The sequence below is a fragment of the Scyliorhinus canicula genome, chromosome 7 (assembly GCF_902713615.1).
Source record: "Scyliorhinus canicula chromosome 7, sScyCan1.1, whole genome shotgun sequence".
Lineage (NCBI taxonomy): Eukaryota > Metazoa > Chordata > Chondrichthyes > Carcharhiniformes > Scyliorhinidae > Scyliorhinus > Scyliorhinus canicula.
In genome coordinates, this window is record NC_052152.1 from 203318766 (window position 1) to 203335748 (window position 16983).

At 47.6% G+C, this 16983-nt stretch overlaps 1 protein-coding gene across 1 annotated transcript; it reads left to right on the top strand.

The window, feature by feature from the left end:
• Positions 1-669: 669 nt before the first annotated feature.
• Positions 670-16983, top strand: znf341 (zinc finger protein 341; the record flags this gene model as incomplete). Its single annotated transcript, XM_038803729.1, has 7 exons — positions 670-978; positions 4453-4661; positions 6876-6972; positions 8294-8426; positions 11231-11342; positions 15140-15210; positions 16243-16983. Coding segments are annotated over 7 exons (1425 nt in total), but the record flags the coding sequence as incomplete, so codon positions are not given.

Consider the following 16983-nt stretch of genomic DNA (forward strand, 5'->3'; position numbering starts at 1 on the left):
TCTTCCCCCTCTCTCTCTTCCCACCTCCCTCTCTCTCTTCCCCCCCTCTCTCTTGCCCCCCTTTCCCCCCTCTCTCTTCCCCCTCTCTCTCTTCCCCTCTCTCTCTTCCCACCTCCCTCTCTCTCTTCCCCCTCCCTCTCTTCCCCCCTTCCCCCCTCCCTCTCTTCCCCCCCTTCCCCCTCCCTCTCTTCCCCCCCTTCCCCCCTCTCTCTTCCCCTCTCTCTCTTCCCCCCTCTCTCTTCCCCCTCCCTCACTTACCCTATTCTCTCCTTATCCCTTATCTCGCTTTTTCTCCCCCTCGTGCTCTCTCTCCCTCTCTTTTATCTCCCTCCCTCCCTTTTCTCTCTCTTCCTCCCTTCTCCCTCTCTCTCTTCCTCCCTTTTCTCTCTCTCTCCCTCCCTTTTCCCTCTCTCTCTTCCTCCCTTTTCTCTCTCTCCCTCCCGTTTCTCTCTCTTCCTCCCTCTCTTTTCTCTCTCTCCCTCCCTCTCTTTTCTCTCTCTTCCTCTCTCCCTTTCTCTCTCTTCCTCTCTCCCTTTTCCCTCTCTCTCTTCCTCCCTCCCTTTTCCCTCTCTCTCTTCCTCCCTCCCTTTCTCTCTCTCTCTCCCTCCCTCCCTTTTCCCTCTCTCTCTTCCTCCCTTTTCTCTCTCTCTCCCCTCCCTTTTCCCTCTCTCTCTTCCTCCCTTTTCTCTCTCTCTCCCCTCCCTTTTCCCTCTCTCCCTTTTCTCTCTCTCCCTCCCTCCCTTTTCTCTCTCTCTCTCTCTCTTGCCCTTTCTCTGGTTTACATTTGAAGCGGAATTATCGGAAAACTCGGAGCAGCTTCCACACCAGAATTCAGCCAACCATGCGGGTGACAGCAGCAGCGGTGAATTGAAGCAGATGGTGGTGATCGACAGTTCCTACCAGTGCCAGTTTTGCCCCTGTAAATTCATCACTTACTTCCAACTCAAGTCGCACATGATGCAGCACAAGAACCAGCAGGTACAGGGGAAGCAGATTCCTAAACAGCCTTCACACACAGGGCTGGGTAGGTGGTGGGTCAGGGCAATGGCGCCTTGGTACATGGGACTGGGGCGAGACCTTTCTGCCCCTCAAATTTGCTACCCCATTAAGCCAGAGCATGACTGATCTGTATCTTTAGTTTGCTTATTTTCTTTCCAATTACGAGTCAACCTGGCGTGACCAATCATCCTACCCTGTACATCTTTGGGTTGTGGGGGTGAGACCTACTCCGACACGGGGAGAATGTGCAAACTGCACACGGACAGTGACCCGGGGCCGGGATCGAACCCGGATCCTCGACGCCGTGAGGCAGCAGTGCTAACCATTGCGCCACCGTGCCGCCCCCTAACTGATCTGTATTTTAGCTCCATCTATTTGCCTAATCTCTGCACGTGTGAAAACCCTTGCCTATCAATAATCTATTATTCTGAGATTTGATATTTTCAATTGATCTCCAGCCTCAACTGCACCGATTAAGCAAAAGTTCCAGATTTCTCCTTTGTGTGAAACTCTTCTGGAAGGGCCCTAGCTCTAATCTCACGGTGAGACCCTCTTGTTCCGAACTCAATGCACCAGAGGTGATAGGGTTTAACAAATCCATTCTAAACACCTCAATTCCATCATAGTTCACTGTGCTCAAGGGATTACAAACCCAGCCTCCTGAACTTGTCCTCGCAATTTAACCTTTGAGCCCCCAGTATCATTCCAATGAATTTGTTGTTATAATCCTCAGAGAACAATAATCTTTTACAAAGAAAGTAATCCCCAAAACCCAGCGGAAATAATACCGCTGGGCAAGATGTGACTTCTTAAAACTTTTACTGTAACAAACCAACAAACTCAAACATTAGGTTAAACAGGTGAAGATGTTTCACGTGAAAAGGTAGATTTTGCTTTAAATAGTTAATGCCTCATATCATTTAGATTTGGTGCACAAATGTGGCATCATGTGTAATTTTACAGTCTTTCCAACTTGACCCTTTTTTTGGAGGGTCTCATTTCCCAGCCAATCGTTTTGGCGCCGTCATCAACCGTGTATTCCATCCAGAGACCTTGGATGTGGCTATTAGCGACAAGGTGAGCATCTTACGAACCCTCTCTCTCACTTGAGTCACCGAGACTCTCTTCTGTGACCCCTTCAAATGGTCTGGTGTGTCCTGGGGCCACTTTAATAGCAACAATTGGTGTTGTCCAATCACAATCCCTTGCCTTTCCCTGCCATCATTGTTCTGTCTTTTCCAACTGTTTAACATACGCAGAAACACAGCCTCTGCTCCATTGTCAGAGACCCGCTTCAATAGCAGAATTAATTTGAAGACTGCCAAACAGAAAACTGTTCCACCCGGAGACAGCTTAACTTATTTTCTCTTTGCACAAATTCCCAGTATTCTGAATTACCAAACAGTAAAAGCAGACTGACTGCAATTAGCTTTCTATTTACTTGTTGCTTCTTAGCTGTTCATCACCATGACAACCCAGGTTACCAGGGCATTACTTGAACCAAATGATGTCACCATCCGGAAACTAATTGACCATCTTTCAAGATATTCCAAAGTACATTTTCTTCTTAAAGGGACATTGCACAAAAGAAAATCGAGGCACTCTCAGAGAGTGGGTCACTTACCCTCCCTCCAATACCTTCTGGAGGTGTGACGATCAAAGCTGAACACAGTTACTGCAAGGGAATTCTAACCAGATATCCCTGCAATTGTAACGCGACCTAATCCGCTTTGAATTCCAGTTCTGTGGCGATCAAAGCCAACATTCCATTAGCCTTGTAAACCTGCCAGCTACCTTTTAATGATTTCAGTAGCCGCACCCCTAAATCTCTCCATGCCACCGCAACTCTTACCTCGGTTCATCTAAACCCCAGCATAATCCTTTTGGTGTTGCCCAGTGGATTTAAATTGCCGCTGTCATTGGCTTGCATCAGTTTTAATGCCGAATTTTCCAATTAACAAAGCATTAGTGAGGCCACACATGGAGTACTGTGGACAGTTTTGGTCTCCTTACCTAAGGGAGGACACACTGGCCCTTTGAGGGAGCATAAAGACAGCTCATCAGACGGGAACAGGGCCTGTATTCCACAGGGTTCAGAGGAATGAGAGGCGATCGCATTGGAAAATATAACGTCCTTAGGGGTTTTGACAGGGTCGATGCTCAGTAAATGTTTGAGGGTTCTGGAAATGGAAAATGTACTTGAACACCGCTTCTTCATAGATTATCATAGAATTTACAGTGCAGAAGGAGGCCATTCGGCCCATCGAGTCTGCACCGGCTCTTGGAAAGAGCACCCTACCCGAGGTCAACACCTCCACCCTATCCCTATAACCCAGCAACCCCACCCAACACAAAGGGCAATTTTGGACACTAAGGGCAATTTATCATGGCCAATCCACCTAACCTGCACATCTTTGGACTGTGGGAGGAAACCGGAGCACCCGGAGGAAACCCACGCACACACGGGGAGGATGTGCAGACTCCACACAGACAGTGACCCAAGCCGGAATCGAACCTGGGACCCTGGAGCTGTGAAGCAATTGTGCTATCCACAATGCTACCGTGCTGCCCCTATTGGCTAAGAGGAAGGTAGCTCCGCCTACGAGGCGGGGTATAAGAACCCGTGTTCCCCTGCAGCCAGGCGATTTCCTGTACGTCTGCTGCCGGGCTCACTTCTTGCTAATTAAAGCCTTTCGTTTCGGACTTCACCTACGTTTCGTTATTAATATAAGTAATAGGAGGAATTAAGTTTTCCGATGTGAGAAGGAATCTTGCTTTACAGCAGATTCTATGTTCTAAAGAGGAATAAAGGCTGATTGAGTGCCGCACTATTAGAGGTGCCATCTTTGGGGGGCAGCATTGCTGCCTCACGGAGTCGAGGTCCCAGGTTCGATCCCGGCTCTGGGTAACTGTCCGTGAGGAGTTTGCACATTCTCCCCGTGTTTGCGTGGGTTTCGCCCCCACAACCCAAAGATGTGCAGGGTAGGTGGATTGGCCACGCTAAATTGCCCCTTAATTGGAAAAATGAATTGGGTACTCTAAATTTATATTTTTAAAAAAGTGGTGCCAGCTTTGGAAAGAGACATTAATCGAGGTCCCGTCGGTCCGCCGGCTGACTGGGATAGAGAATCTAGAACAGTGAGTCACAGCCTTAGAAGAAAGGGTCGGCCATTTAAAACAGAGACGAGGTACGACCTCTTCACCCAGAGGGTGGTGAATCTTTGGAATTCTCTACCCCAGCGAGCTGTGAATTCTCAGTCATTGAGTATTATTCAAGACCCCAATCGATAGGTTTTTGGGCACTGGGGGAATTGCGAGATTTGGGGATAGTGCAGAATGATGGGATAGGGGTACGAAATCAACCATGATCTTGTTGATTGGTGGTTTGGACTCAAGGGGCTGAATGGCCTACTCCAATTCCTACTTCCTATGATGCGTCCTCCTCTTTTTCAGGTGTACAAGTGCGTGGTGAAGAATTGCACTCAGACCTTTGTGAAGCTGGAGGAGTTTGTCGAACACATCAAGAACCATGACGATGAGATAACGTATCGCTGCCACCTGTGCAGCAAGATCTTCCCATCCCTGTACGAGTTGGGCGTCCACCAGTATTCTCACAACCTCTACCCCCAACAGGCACCTAAGAAATGCCCCACCTTTTACAGGTGAGCCAGGTGCTCCTTCCAGCTGTGAGATCCCATGTCTTTTAGGAATGTTTTTTTGGCTGATTTACCCCTGCCCCTGGTCCCAGCAGCTCCCTCCTAACTGCAACCTCCTCCAAAGCACCCCGCCTGCCGGGACCCATCGATCGGGATCTCCAGGTCCCATCCTGCAAACTCTTCCTGGTCCCTGCGCCCCTCAGTGCGCTGCGGTGGAGCCTACCTCACCATCGCCCACCCAGAATCTGTTCAGGACGTGCGAACTGGAATTCTTCTACACCCTCCCAATTCCCCACTACCTACCTTACCGTCCGCAAGTTCGGAAAACCGTAATCTTGTCAGCTCAGCGTAACTGATTCGTGTCCTGCTGGGATTGTTTTGCTCGGAGCAGAAAGGGCTGAGGGGGGGGGGGGGGAACCTGATCGAGGTACATAAAATGATGAAGGACGTCGATAGGCTGGATGGGGAGGAACCTTTCCCCTTAGTGGAGGGGTCAATAACCAGGGACATAGATTTGAGATTTAGAGGGGATTTGAGGGAAAACGTTTTCACCCAGAGGGTAGTTGAATTCAGGAACTCGCTGCGTAAAAGGGTGATAGAGACGGGAACCTTCACAACGTTTAAGGAACATTTACATGAGCACTTGAAATGCCGTAGCACACAAGGCTACGAACAAGTGCTGGGAAATAGGATGAGAACAGATCGGTGCTCGCTGGCCAGGTGTGAACGCAATGGGCCCCAAGAGCCTCTCTCTCTCTCTGTGTGCTGTAAATCAGCCTTGGTGTCGGCTGGAATTTCCAAAAAAACAACCAGGGCAACGAGAGTGGAGTTTGTGCAGAGAGCAGCTGTAACCGATTGTCACTGTTAACTTTAAAAAGAAAGATTTGTATGTAGAACCGTGGAACGGCCACAGTGCAGAAGAAGGCCACTCGGCCCATCGTGTCTGCACCAACCCTCCAAAAGAGCACCCTACCTAGGCCCACTCCCCAGCCCTGGCCCACTCCCTCACCCTATTGCCGTAACCCCACCTAACCTGCACCTCTTTGCTCTTTTCAAATCACATTTTGTCATGAGCTTGTGATATTACAATGAAAACTGAAGGCTGGTGTAATGTAGGAAATGGCAAACAAGCGAGATGCCCCAAACAGCAATGAGCTAATCACAAAGTTATCCATTTTAGTGATGGATAACTATTAGCCTGGGCAACCCTGTTCCTCTTCCATCCAAAATCCTAATTCCTCTTGTTACCAAGGGCAATGTGTCCAAGTTTGCAGATGACACTAAGATGAATGGTAAAGCGAAAAGTGCAGAGGATACTGGAAGTCTGCAGAGGGATTTGGATAGGTTAAGTGAATGGGCTAGGGTCTGGCAGATGGAATACAATGTTGACAAATGTGAGGTTATCCATTTTGGTAGGAATAACAGCAAACGGGATTATTATTTAAATGATAAAATATTAAAGCATGCCGCTGTGCAGAGAGACTTGGGTGTGCTACTGCATGAGTCACAGAAAGTTGGTTTACAGGTGCAACAGGTGATTAAGAAGGCAAATGGAATTTTGTCCTTCATTGCTAGAGGGATGGAGTTTAAGACTAGGGAGGTTATGTTGCAATTGTATAAGGTGTTAGTGAGGCCACACCTGGAGTATTGTGTTCAGTTTTGGTCTCCTTACTTGAGAAAGGACATACTGGCACTGGAGGGTGTGCAGAGGAGATTCACGAGGTTAATCCCAGAGCTGAAGGGCTTGGATTATGATGAGAGGCTGAGTAGACTGGGACTGTACTCGTTGGAATTTAGAAGGATGAGGGGGGATCTTATAGAAACATTTAAAATTATGAAGGGAATAGATAGGATAGATGTAGGCAGGTTGTTTCCACTGGCGAGTGACAGCAGAACTAGGGGGCGTAGCCTCAAAATAAGGGGAAGTAGATTTAGGACTGAGTTTAGGAGGAACTTCTTCACCCAAAGGGTTGTGAATCTATGGAATTCCTTGCCCAGTGAAGCAGTTGAGGTTCCTTCATTACATGTTTTTAAGGTAAAGATAGTTAGTTTTTTGAAGAATAAAGGGATTAAGGTTTATGGTGTTCGGGCCGGAAAGTGGAGCTGAGTCCACAAAAGATCAGCCATGATCTCATTGAATGGCGGAGCAGGCTCGAGGGGCCAGATGGCCTACTCCTGCTCCTAGTTCTTATGTTCTTATGTTATTTATTTGGCTTACAGGTGTTCGAGGTGCTTGAGTAAATATTCTACCCCCGAGGCCCTTGAGCATCATCTCCAGACAGCATCGCACAGCTACCCCTGCCCACACTGTCAAAAGGTGAGTGCAGGTATTCTGGGTCAAACATCATCGAACAACTGACCCTCAACAGGCTTGTGCAGTCAAAGTGAAGGAATTTAACTTGCTTCCAGCCAACGAAACCTTCCGCAGCGTGACTGCCGATGGAACGCTCCCTGGCATTCCCAGTGACGTACGCTGTGGTGGGCTGAGAACGGAATCAATCTGCTGTTCCACAGGAATGGCTGGAACGTCCTGTATGGACACCTCATCCCTCTCTTACCCCTCACAATGCCCTGGGCCAGGCAAAAAAATAATCCCAGATCCAGTAAGGAATAATCTCCCCCCGGAAAGGTTCTCTCCAGTCCCATCAATCCAGGAATCAGATCGATCAAGGTGCTGTCAGGAACCTGTCATCGGTATGATGTGATCTGTAACTCAGTCCAACTCCCTCTTTCAAATGTGCAACACCCACCATAGCAGCCAGCAATGGAGCCCAGCTCCTGTCCCAGCATCATTTCACCCCGATGTTACGTCCTATTCACCTCGATGTGTCGAATGTTGCTGCTTGTGCTCTGCTCTGGTGAAATCTGTAACATTAGTAAAGGGATTTCCACTTAACAGAACGTGGAATGGATTAAAAACAAAGACAAATGACCCCTAACCCCGTCTCATTGTGGACTCAACTCCTCATTTTACAGTCTTTTTAAAAGTATTTATTGTCAATGAGACTAACTTGTTTGTTCCCGATACATTAATTAGTTGAATTAAAACTCCCCCAGCTGCCACTGTAAGAACATGGAAAACGGGAGCAGGGGTCGATTGTGCAGCTCCTCCAGCCCGCTTTGCCAGGCCTTTGTATTATTACTTCAATAATGTTGCTGCTGGACATTTCCCCCATTCAAAATGTGTATTGTCTCACTATCCCATGGAACACCAGCTTTATGATGAAGACCCTGTGACTTTCACCAATTGAGTAGTTACCAGTGCAACGCCATCTCTGATTTAGTCAAGTACCCTGAGGGTTCATGGACACCATTCAGCCCGTTCATTGACTAGATCATGACTGATCTGTATCATTACACCATTTACCTACATCCGTAATCCATAATCCCTTTTGGCTGCAAAGCTCTTTCTCAATCTCACATTGGCATTATCCTGGAATGGCCAGGATTTACTTTGGAAATTGTGCCCCCTTGTCCAGGATTAGCCCCACCCCACCACCCCGCCATCCTCCCAGCCGCCATCAGATTCACTGAATAGCTGTCACCAATACCACGTTTGAGTTGAATGGGGTTTAGTAGGTGCTGCTCCTTTGTCAGTCCTTCTCAAACATACTGTGCGTTCCCCACCTTGTTCACAGGTCTTCCCGAGTGAGCGGTACCTGCGAAGACATCTCCCTGTGCACGGTGGAGGGGGCGTATTCAAGTGTCAGATATGTAAAAAGTCATTCAAAACTGAGCACTATCTCAAACTTCACCTCCTCATTCATTCTGGTGAGTGCACACCACCTTATCTTCTGGCAGTTTAATATAAAGTTTGCTGTGTTGTTTGAATGCATTATAGACTCCGGACTTGACCATTCCAACATTCTGGTGTTCAGCCTCTGACCTCACTTCCCTGACATATCCATGAGCTCATCCAAAACCCTGTTATCCATATTGTATGTAACTTGTACCAAGTGCTCGTTCACCCATGAACCCTCTACTCATTGGCTTACATTGGCTCTCGTCAGGAAATTCTCATCCTTATTTTCAAATCCCTCCATGGCCTTGCTCCTCCCAAAGTCTGGAATCTACCCACCACTCTCCTGAGATATCAGCGCTCCTCAAATTGTAGCCTCTTATGTAATCCAACCATTGGTGGCTACTGAGACCCGAAGTTCTGGAATTCCCTTCGCTACCTCCCTCTGCGGCCAAGCTTATTTTGATAAGGACACGGGGAAGCCACACTGAGCAAAATAAAGAAACGTAGTTTTATTAACAACACGATATTTACACTGCCCGATAGATAATAATCTTTATTGTCACAAGTAGGCTTGCACTAATACTGCAATGAAGTTACTGTGAAAATCCCCTAGTCGCCACATTCCAGTGTCTGTTCACTGAGGGAGAATTCAGAATTCCAAATAATCAACAGTATCTTTCGGGACCTGTGGGAGGAAACCGGAGCATCCGGAGGACACCCACGCAGACACAGGGAGAATGGGCAGACTCCGCACAGTGACCCGGGGTAGGTGAATCAGGGTAGGGATGGGCGGCATGGTAGCACAGTGGTTAGCACTGTTGCTTCACAGCGCCAGGGTCCCATGTTTGATTCCCGGCTTGGGTCGCTGTCTGTGCGGAGTCTGCACGTTCTCCCCGTGTCCGCGTGGGTTTCCTCCGGGTGCTCTGGTTTCCTCCCACAAATCTCGAAAGACGAGCTGTTAGGTCAATTGGACATTCTGAATTCACCCTCAGTGTACCCGAACAGGCGCCAGAGTGTGGGGACTAGGGGCTTTTCACAGTAACTTCATTGCAGTGTTAATGTAAGCCTACTTGTGACACTGATAAGGATTATTATTATTCTGAAAGGAAGTTGCAATCCAATGTCTCCTGTTTTGCTATTTGCCATTTTAGTTGGTTGTGACTCTGTGGGTCACGCTCTCTCCTCCGAATCTGAAAATTGAGACTTGAGACCGAAACCCAGTTTGACAGTAGCAGTGTGGCGCAGCGGAGGGCAGGCGTGGCATTGTCGGAGGTGCCGTCTCCCGATCAGCTATTAACCCAGGGCCTGCCCGACCCCCTCGGGCACAGGCACAAGATTCCCTGGCATTATTTAGAAGATAAGCAGGAGAATGCTCCCAGATGTACTGCCTGGCTACTTCCATCACGTGGCTGCTTTTGGCACTTTGTACCCCAATCCCCTCTCTCTCCCAATGGTGACTTCACACAAAATGCTTTGGGATATTGTGACGTTGCGATGTAAATACCTTCACACAGTTACAACAAAATTGCAACCGAACCGTCTGAGGGTGAACAGTAAAAGACAATGAGGCAGCTGAAGTGGTGGGGAGGGGGGGGGGGGGGGGGGGGGAGGGGGAGGGCACTGGTTTCAAGCCCATTAATTGCATCCATATTCACGGTTTACTTTAATTTACACGTTGCTGCCGGTGTGGGGTGGGTGTGGCGCTGCTGACCCTGGCAGGGGGGTTGGAGCTTAGCAACCAAAGCCCGTTTTTCCAGGGGACGCTCCATGTTCCGCCCGATTGGAAATCCCGATGCCGACATCGGGAATCGGAGAATCCACCACGGGACCTATTATTATATTTTAAAAATGCCAATTACAATACCTTTGGGATGGGGAATCTGGTTACTGTAATTACAAGACTCTGGAGATGAGCAATAGAGAAGTTGTTTACCGTGTGTTATACCCCCCAGGAGTATCACAGGGAAACAACTATTGATCTCCCCGTGGGACTGGGGGAGTACCAACTCCCCAGGTAGAGGTTAGAGGCCAATCACCTGGGGCTGGTTAAGGCGTGGGCTAAAAGCAGGCCCAACGTGGGAGTGATGCCGTGATAAGACTGTATTTGTTAATATGTAAATAAATTCATCGGCGTTACCGACCTTATTATACTATGGATGTTAGATTAATGACTATTTATCACTCCCAAAGGAGCTGAAATTAATTTTTATTTGTACTTTGCAGCACAAAATCTATTAAGCTTATTAACAGCTGTTAAATAATTTTGCTATTACCCAGAGTGTCATCCAGAAAATATAATCCATTAAAACTCCCTCAGCTTTTCACAACAGAGGTTCAACCTTGATCTGTGTTTCTTTTAAATCTATTCACTTACAGGATGTGGGTGTTGCTGGCTAGGATTTATTTATTCTCCAATCCTAATTGCCCTTGAGAAGGTGGTGGTGAGCTGCCTTCTTGACCTGTTGCAATCCTTGTGGTGTAGGTACACCCACAGTGCTGTTAGGGAGGGAGCTCCAGGATTTTTGACTCCGCGACGGTGAAGGAAAGGTTCCAAGTCAGCATGGTGAGAGGCTTGAAGAGGATCTTGCAGGTAATGTCTCCATGCGTCTGCTGCCCTTGTCCTTCTGGGTGGCAGAGGTGGTGGGTTTGGAAGGTGCTGTCGAAGGAGCCTTGGCGAGTTCCTGCTGTGCATCTTGTAGATGGTGCACACGGCTGCCACTGTTTGTCGGCGGCGGAGGGTGTGAATATTTAAGGTGGTGTGTGGGGTGCACCTTCGGTGTTGTTAGAGCTCAGTCGGCCCAATTTTATTCCTTTCCTCTTTGTTTTTGAACAGGTGAAAAGCCGTTCAAGTGTACGTTGTGTTTAGCAGCTTTTAATCGCAAAGATAAAGTGAAGAGGCACATGCTAACCCATGACCCCGTCAAGAAATTCAAGTGCCCTTTCAGGTAGGTTTGACTTTATTCTGGAACTTTGAGCATTCAGCTCCATGTATCTTTCCTCTCAGCTGGTAGAGAAACATTTCCCACTGTAATTGGGCAAAGTGGCTGAAACAATTATACTCTCTCCCTTGAGTCTCTGAGGATGAAAGTATCAGGACAGTAAAGTTCAGGAAGAATTATTTTGAATATTGTTGAAAAGAGACATGTTGCTGAAGTTTTTGCCTTGCACTCATCAGACAAATACAAGGAAAACAAATTTCAAACAATCCCAATAATTGGTACACACCGGCGAAAAGGGTGCTGATTAGTTGGCAATTTGACTCAGATTGGTCGTGGCATTGCCAGGAAAAAAATAACAGGGAACGATAAACTCCCCAAGCTCCCGGGGGATTCAAAGAAAGTGCAAGACTTGAACGCGTTCCTTTTGTTTGCAGAGAATATGTCCCTGAGTAAGAATGTTTGTCACTTCTGGCAAGTATAAATGAACCATCTTATGAGCCAGTTACAAATTACTTTCAGGCCTAATAAGCCAAAGAGAGAGAGTGTGTCAAATCCCACCATGAGATTTTGAGAAGTTGAATTCAATTTAATAAATCTGTAAATTAAAATACTGGTGTCAGTCAAAGTGATGTCAGGGTGTTTCCCGCTGGCTTAGCCGGTGAGTTCCCACCACTTTTCAATGACACTTAGTCACTATTGTGGGCCCTGGGGAGTTTCTCACCGATTTAGGCCACACTTCGAATTTTTTTTCAGCACTGGGAGAGTGAAGTTTAAAAACTCACCACTATTCTTAGAATTCCCCCTATACCAAAAAGGGCCGACATTCTAAATGGTGAACAGGGATTCTCACTCCCTGACGCCTGTGCAGGCTTAGGTGGGTGCTATGCAGGTCAAACTATGTTTTCAAGTTATCCCCCCGGATAATTCACAGAAGAATTTTACCTACTTACCACTCAGTAGCATCGATATCCTGGGTCCTGCGTTGCTAAGTAAGTAAAGTAGGCTTTGTAATAACCACTGTTTCAGGTTAAAACTTTTAAGTTATTTTATTATATATTTTATTTTTAAAGATGCAATCACTGTCTTTACAGAAAAGTAAAAAGATCTTGCTCCTGGATTCTCCTGGTTGGTTGAAGGGACCTTCAGGCCCACCTTGACAATCACTCTTCTTTAGCTTTTGGTCTTTCTCAGATGTATTAGCTGTTTTAGCTCGGCTGCTTTGCTCTGTCCCTTTCCCATGACCGAGCTATGAGAGCTGACTCTTGTTCCTTCTCTGCTTCTCTGCCTACCGTCCCCTTTCTCCGGGTTTATATCTCCCTTCCAGCAGTTATTAAGTTTTTATGACTTTATTGTAAAGTAACTTTCATTTCACTTGGATTGTAAAAGGTACCTTTAATCTAAATTTTTCTAACACGACTAAGTATTCATTTTGAACATGACCTCATCGCGTAGATCTGATTGTATTGTGTCCTTTGTGATGTTCAAAAATGCTTTGATTTTAACGTGGTGTGACTTTTGATTCCTGTCATTTCTATAGTTTTATTATTATCAAATTGTGGCCCCAGCTCAGAATTTTGACTTTGATTTGAGTCTAATTTGTGTTCTCGTAGACACATTGTCTCCAGCTTTCTTTAATTTACCTGATATCAGCAGAACTTCACACCTTTACATTTGCCGCCTAATTCAACTGAACCTCATCCATTCTTTTCCATCTGCTTACTTAACTTCAATGAAGGTGTGAAATATTGCTTTTAGCTTTATACTTAAGATTCAATTGGTGGTGAGTTTGAAAGACTTGCCTCACATTTAAACATTTGTCACCTAATTCAGCTGAACCTCATCCATTCTTTTCCATCTGCTTACCTAACTTCAAAAAGGAGGTGTAAAACATTGCTTTTAGTTGTATACTAAGATTCACTGATTGTGTCCTGAAAGACCTGCTTGTTTTGTTTGCTAAGCCTGCTGGACTGAGGCTATCTGCATTTTACAAACCTCTCCTGGCAGCTGCTGTTAACCCTTCGTGGGATTTCCCCCCACATTCTCTCATGTTTCTTAAATCAGATATTACCAGACTTCCATGTTTCAACTTACATATCTTTCCATATTTTCAATTACAGGAGCTGAACTCGGGCCGCCATTTTGAAAGGGTGCCCCAAACTCTAAGTGAGCTTGTGGGTCCCCCCCCCACCCATAGGCAACGTCACCCCTCCCACACACACACACACACACACACACACACACATGGGCATTACCTCCCCCCAGGTAAGGACACCCCATTATGGGGTCCCTGGGGACCCCCCCTCATCAGGCCCTCCCAAGCCCTCTTCCAGCACCCCCCCCCCTTTCAGCACCCCCACTCGCGCCCCCCCCCCCCCCACCTCCTGGAGGCCCATACATACTTGCCCTGCACACCCCACCCCCCCCCCTCCAAATCCCCCACCCCCTCCAAACCCCTTCTCCACCCTCCTTTCATGGGCATGGTCCCCCTCGGCCCCCGAGCATTGGCAGTGCCACTCGGGCATCCTTCCACTGCCACTCTGACATCTGGGTAGTGCTGCTGCCAGCTTGGCAGTGCCACCCGGGCCAGCACTAATCATGAGGCCGGTGGATCGAGGGAGGCCATTAGATCCAGCGGAGGTAGGCCTTAAGTAGGTTTACGACCTGCTTTAGTGAGCGCCCATTTAGACCTGTCCCTTTTGGGTGGCAGTGCCAAGGTGCCCACATTCCCAGGGGGAGGGCCAGGGGGACCGCTTTGCACAATCCCTGGCCACCCAGGGGCCTCCAATGGCCTGAGAGACTCCCTGAGTGCCGTTCTGCCTGGTCCACATTTGGGTGGTCCTGTACAGAGAGCTCCTGGCTGAGGCCTCCCTGGGGAGGCCTGTAGATCGTGGGTAAGTACACTTAGGTTGGTTTAAAACCGACTTGCGTTGCGCACAGACTGGTCCCGCCCATTGTGGGACCTGGGTAGATTCCGCGAGGCATCGTGACTCCTGGGAAGCTGGTAGGAGTATCTACCGGCCACATTGCGGTTCGGGCACGGCATGGCCAGTAGATTGCGCCCCCGACTATGAAGAACACTGGTCTAAAGGACTTTAGTGACCCAGATGGGTTTTTTAACAATGCTTTTCACCAAATTCTACCACCTGTCATGGCGGATTTTGAACCCAGGTCCCCAGATTTTGCTCTGGTGGGTCTCTGGATTACTGGTCCAGAAGTGACAATACCACTGTGGATATTATGATGCATAAGGGATCGCAGTTGTCGGGGGCAGCCACGGTGGGACCTGACTGCCTTTTGTTATATGAGTATAATGTTCAGGACACTGGGGCAGCCTGTGAGGGTCAATAGATTTATCCGTCACTGATAATAACCGTTTACATGGTGTTACTGTATTTCCCCACCGCACCCCTCCCCCCCCTCCCCATGCACGACCCGCCCTCTACTCCCCTCCCCCCCCTTTCACTTTTCAGTGTTTGATTCTAGTTGCGGGAATGTAAGAATCTTCCCGTGGCTCGGCACAGGCCGTAGTTTCTCGACAGTGGATCAGCTCGAAGGAGGTGCCTGCTTCCGAAGTGGACCAGCCTGGAGAAAATAACTTCCATGAAAAGAGAGAAATGCCCTCTGACGAATTACACAATAAATAATTAAATTAACTGCATATCAATCATGCAAAGCTCCCATCCTTCATGTCTGTGTGGTACTTCAAGCGATTGGTCAGTATTGGCCAATGACAGTTTCTAACTGTGGTGCTGTAATGTATGAATTAATGATTGGGTACGCTCTCTGCTTTGTATCACTCACAGGGTACACTCGGGTTGTACAAAGGAATTCAATAGGCCTGACAAACTCAAGGCTCACATAATTGCACACTCAGGTATGCGAGGAGAAAACATTACTCCTGTTTGCTAATTTAGCCCTTTAAAGAAAAACGTTTATTTTTGTCTTTGTGTGAGTGTCAGTGTAATATATTGCTTTTCCAAAATCCCTGCCTCAAATCAAAAAGGAATGGTGTGATCGAGGCTAATATGTTGCCCTGATTACAGATAAACAACCCCCCCCCCCCCCCACTTTCCCAGCGTATAAAGTGGGCGCTATAATCAACCACAACAGGTCAGTTCGAGGGAAAAGGAATAATTGGCCACGGTTCTTGCTGTAGGTTGCCACTGGATACTGTGTTTGGCGGATGAGCGAGCACAGTATTGAGATATAACCATGATGCCCTCTGTGGTCGAATTGCCTGCCAACACGATCTGAGACCAAAGACATACAGAATAGACACTTGTTTGAGATGTCAGAGGGTAACTGCAGAAGGTGGAAGCTTGTCCCAGCATGAATTGCCAACATTCGGATGTAGGACCAAGTCCTCCAGATCCTTAACATTTTTAAACCCATATCTGAGGGAAAGGAAATATTTTAATGTATTAACAATTCGACAGTTACATAGCAAAAACAGTCGCAAGGTACAAGGCCTCGACACACTTCAACAATTACTTACCAATACAATATCTTCAATATACACACACACACAGAGATAGCCACCCCAGCCCCGAATGGAAATGAACTGGAATGATATTAGAATTTAGGTTTTTAACTGAGCTGGCTTTGACTGCGTTGTGTCCCCTGCGGAGTGTGAAAAAATGTTTCCTGTTGTTTCGCCTGAATGGTCGGACTCTGATTATTATCACTTTGTCTGAAACTCCCCCCATCAACGGAGAAAGACTCCAGGTAACCCATGAATTCCTTCCAAAATCCCCCAAAACCTCAATCAAATCTGCAATTACCTAATGCAAACTGTTGCCGTTTTTAATGGTTTTTCAGTAGTTTATGGGTTGTGTTCCAATCTGGGATTGCTTTGGTGGATTGATAGATGTTTGCTGATGGAGCTCTTTGTTTGTTTGGGTTATAGGGATCAAGCCGTACAAGTGCCAATATTGCAGCAAGAGCTTCAGCCGGCGAGCTCACATGATGGAACACCAACACTCGCACACAGACACCTACACCATCCGCTGTGGACCCTGTGGCAAAGGCTTCACGCGAGAGAAATATCTCAAACAGCACCGGTGCGGGCTCTTCGCTGGGCGGGGGGAGGAGCGCCAGGTGAGGAAGCGGCGCTGTGGGACCCGCAGGGGGCCCTGCAAACCCAAGAGGGCCACGGTCGGGGCCCACGTGGCTCCGGGAACGCAGAGGACAGAGGCCGAAGAGCAACAACCGAGGGCCAAGGAGCGCGAGGAGGAGCACGTGATTGTCCTGTCCGAATCGGAGGATGCAAATGCCACCGGCAACGCCAATCAGACCTGGCTGGCTGTCTCGGCGCCTGACAACGCCAATCTGTCAGAGCTGCCAAACAGCCAGGGTGTCACCATGGTCACAGTTCCAGTTTACATTCAAGCCTCTCAGTAACGAGACTCTGGACTTTACCACTACAGCAAAGACTTTTTTTTATATATTAAATATATATATATATAATAAAAATATCACCGAGAGACTTTGTCAGAGAGAAACTGGGAAAAAGGTACCTAGTCATCTTTTCATCCTGGTATCATTTGCATAGAGTTACAGAATCTAAGCTGGGTTTATTACATCGGGACTAAATCGCCGCGATCAACGGCCTTCCAATCTCAAATAAAAGACACTTTTCCATAAAAAG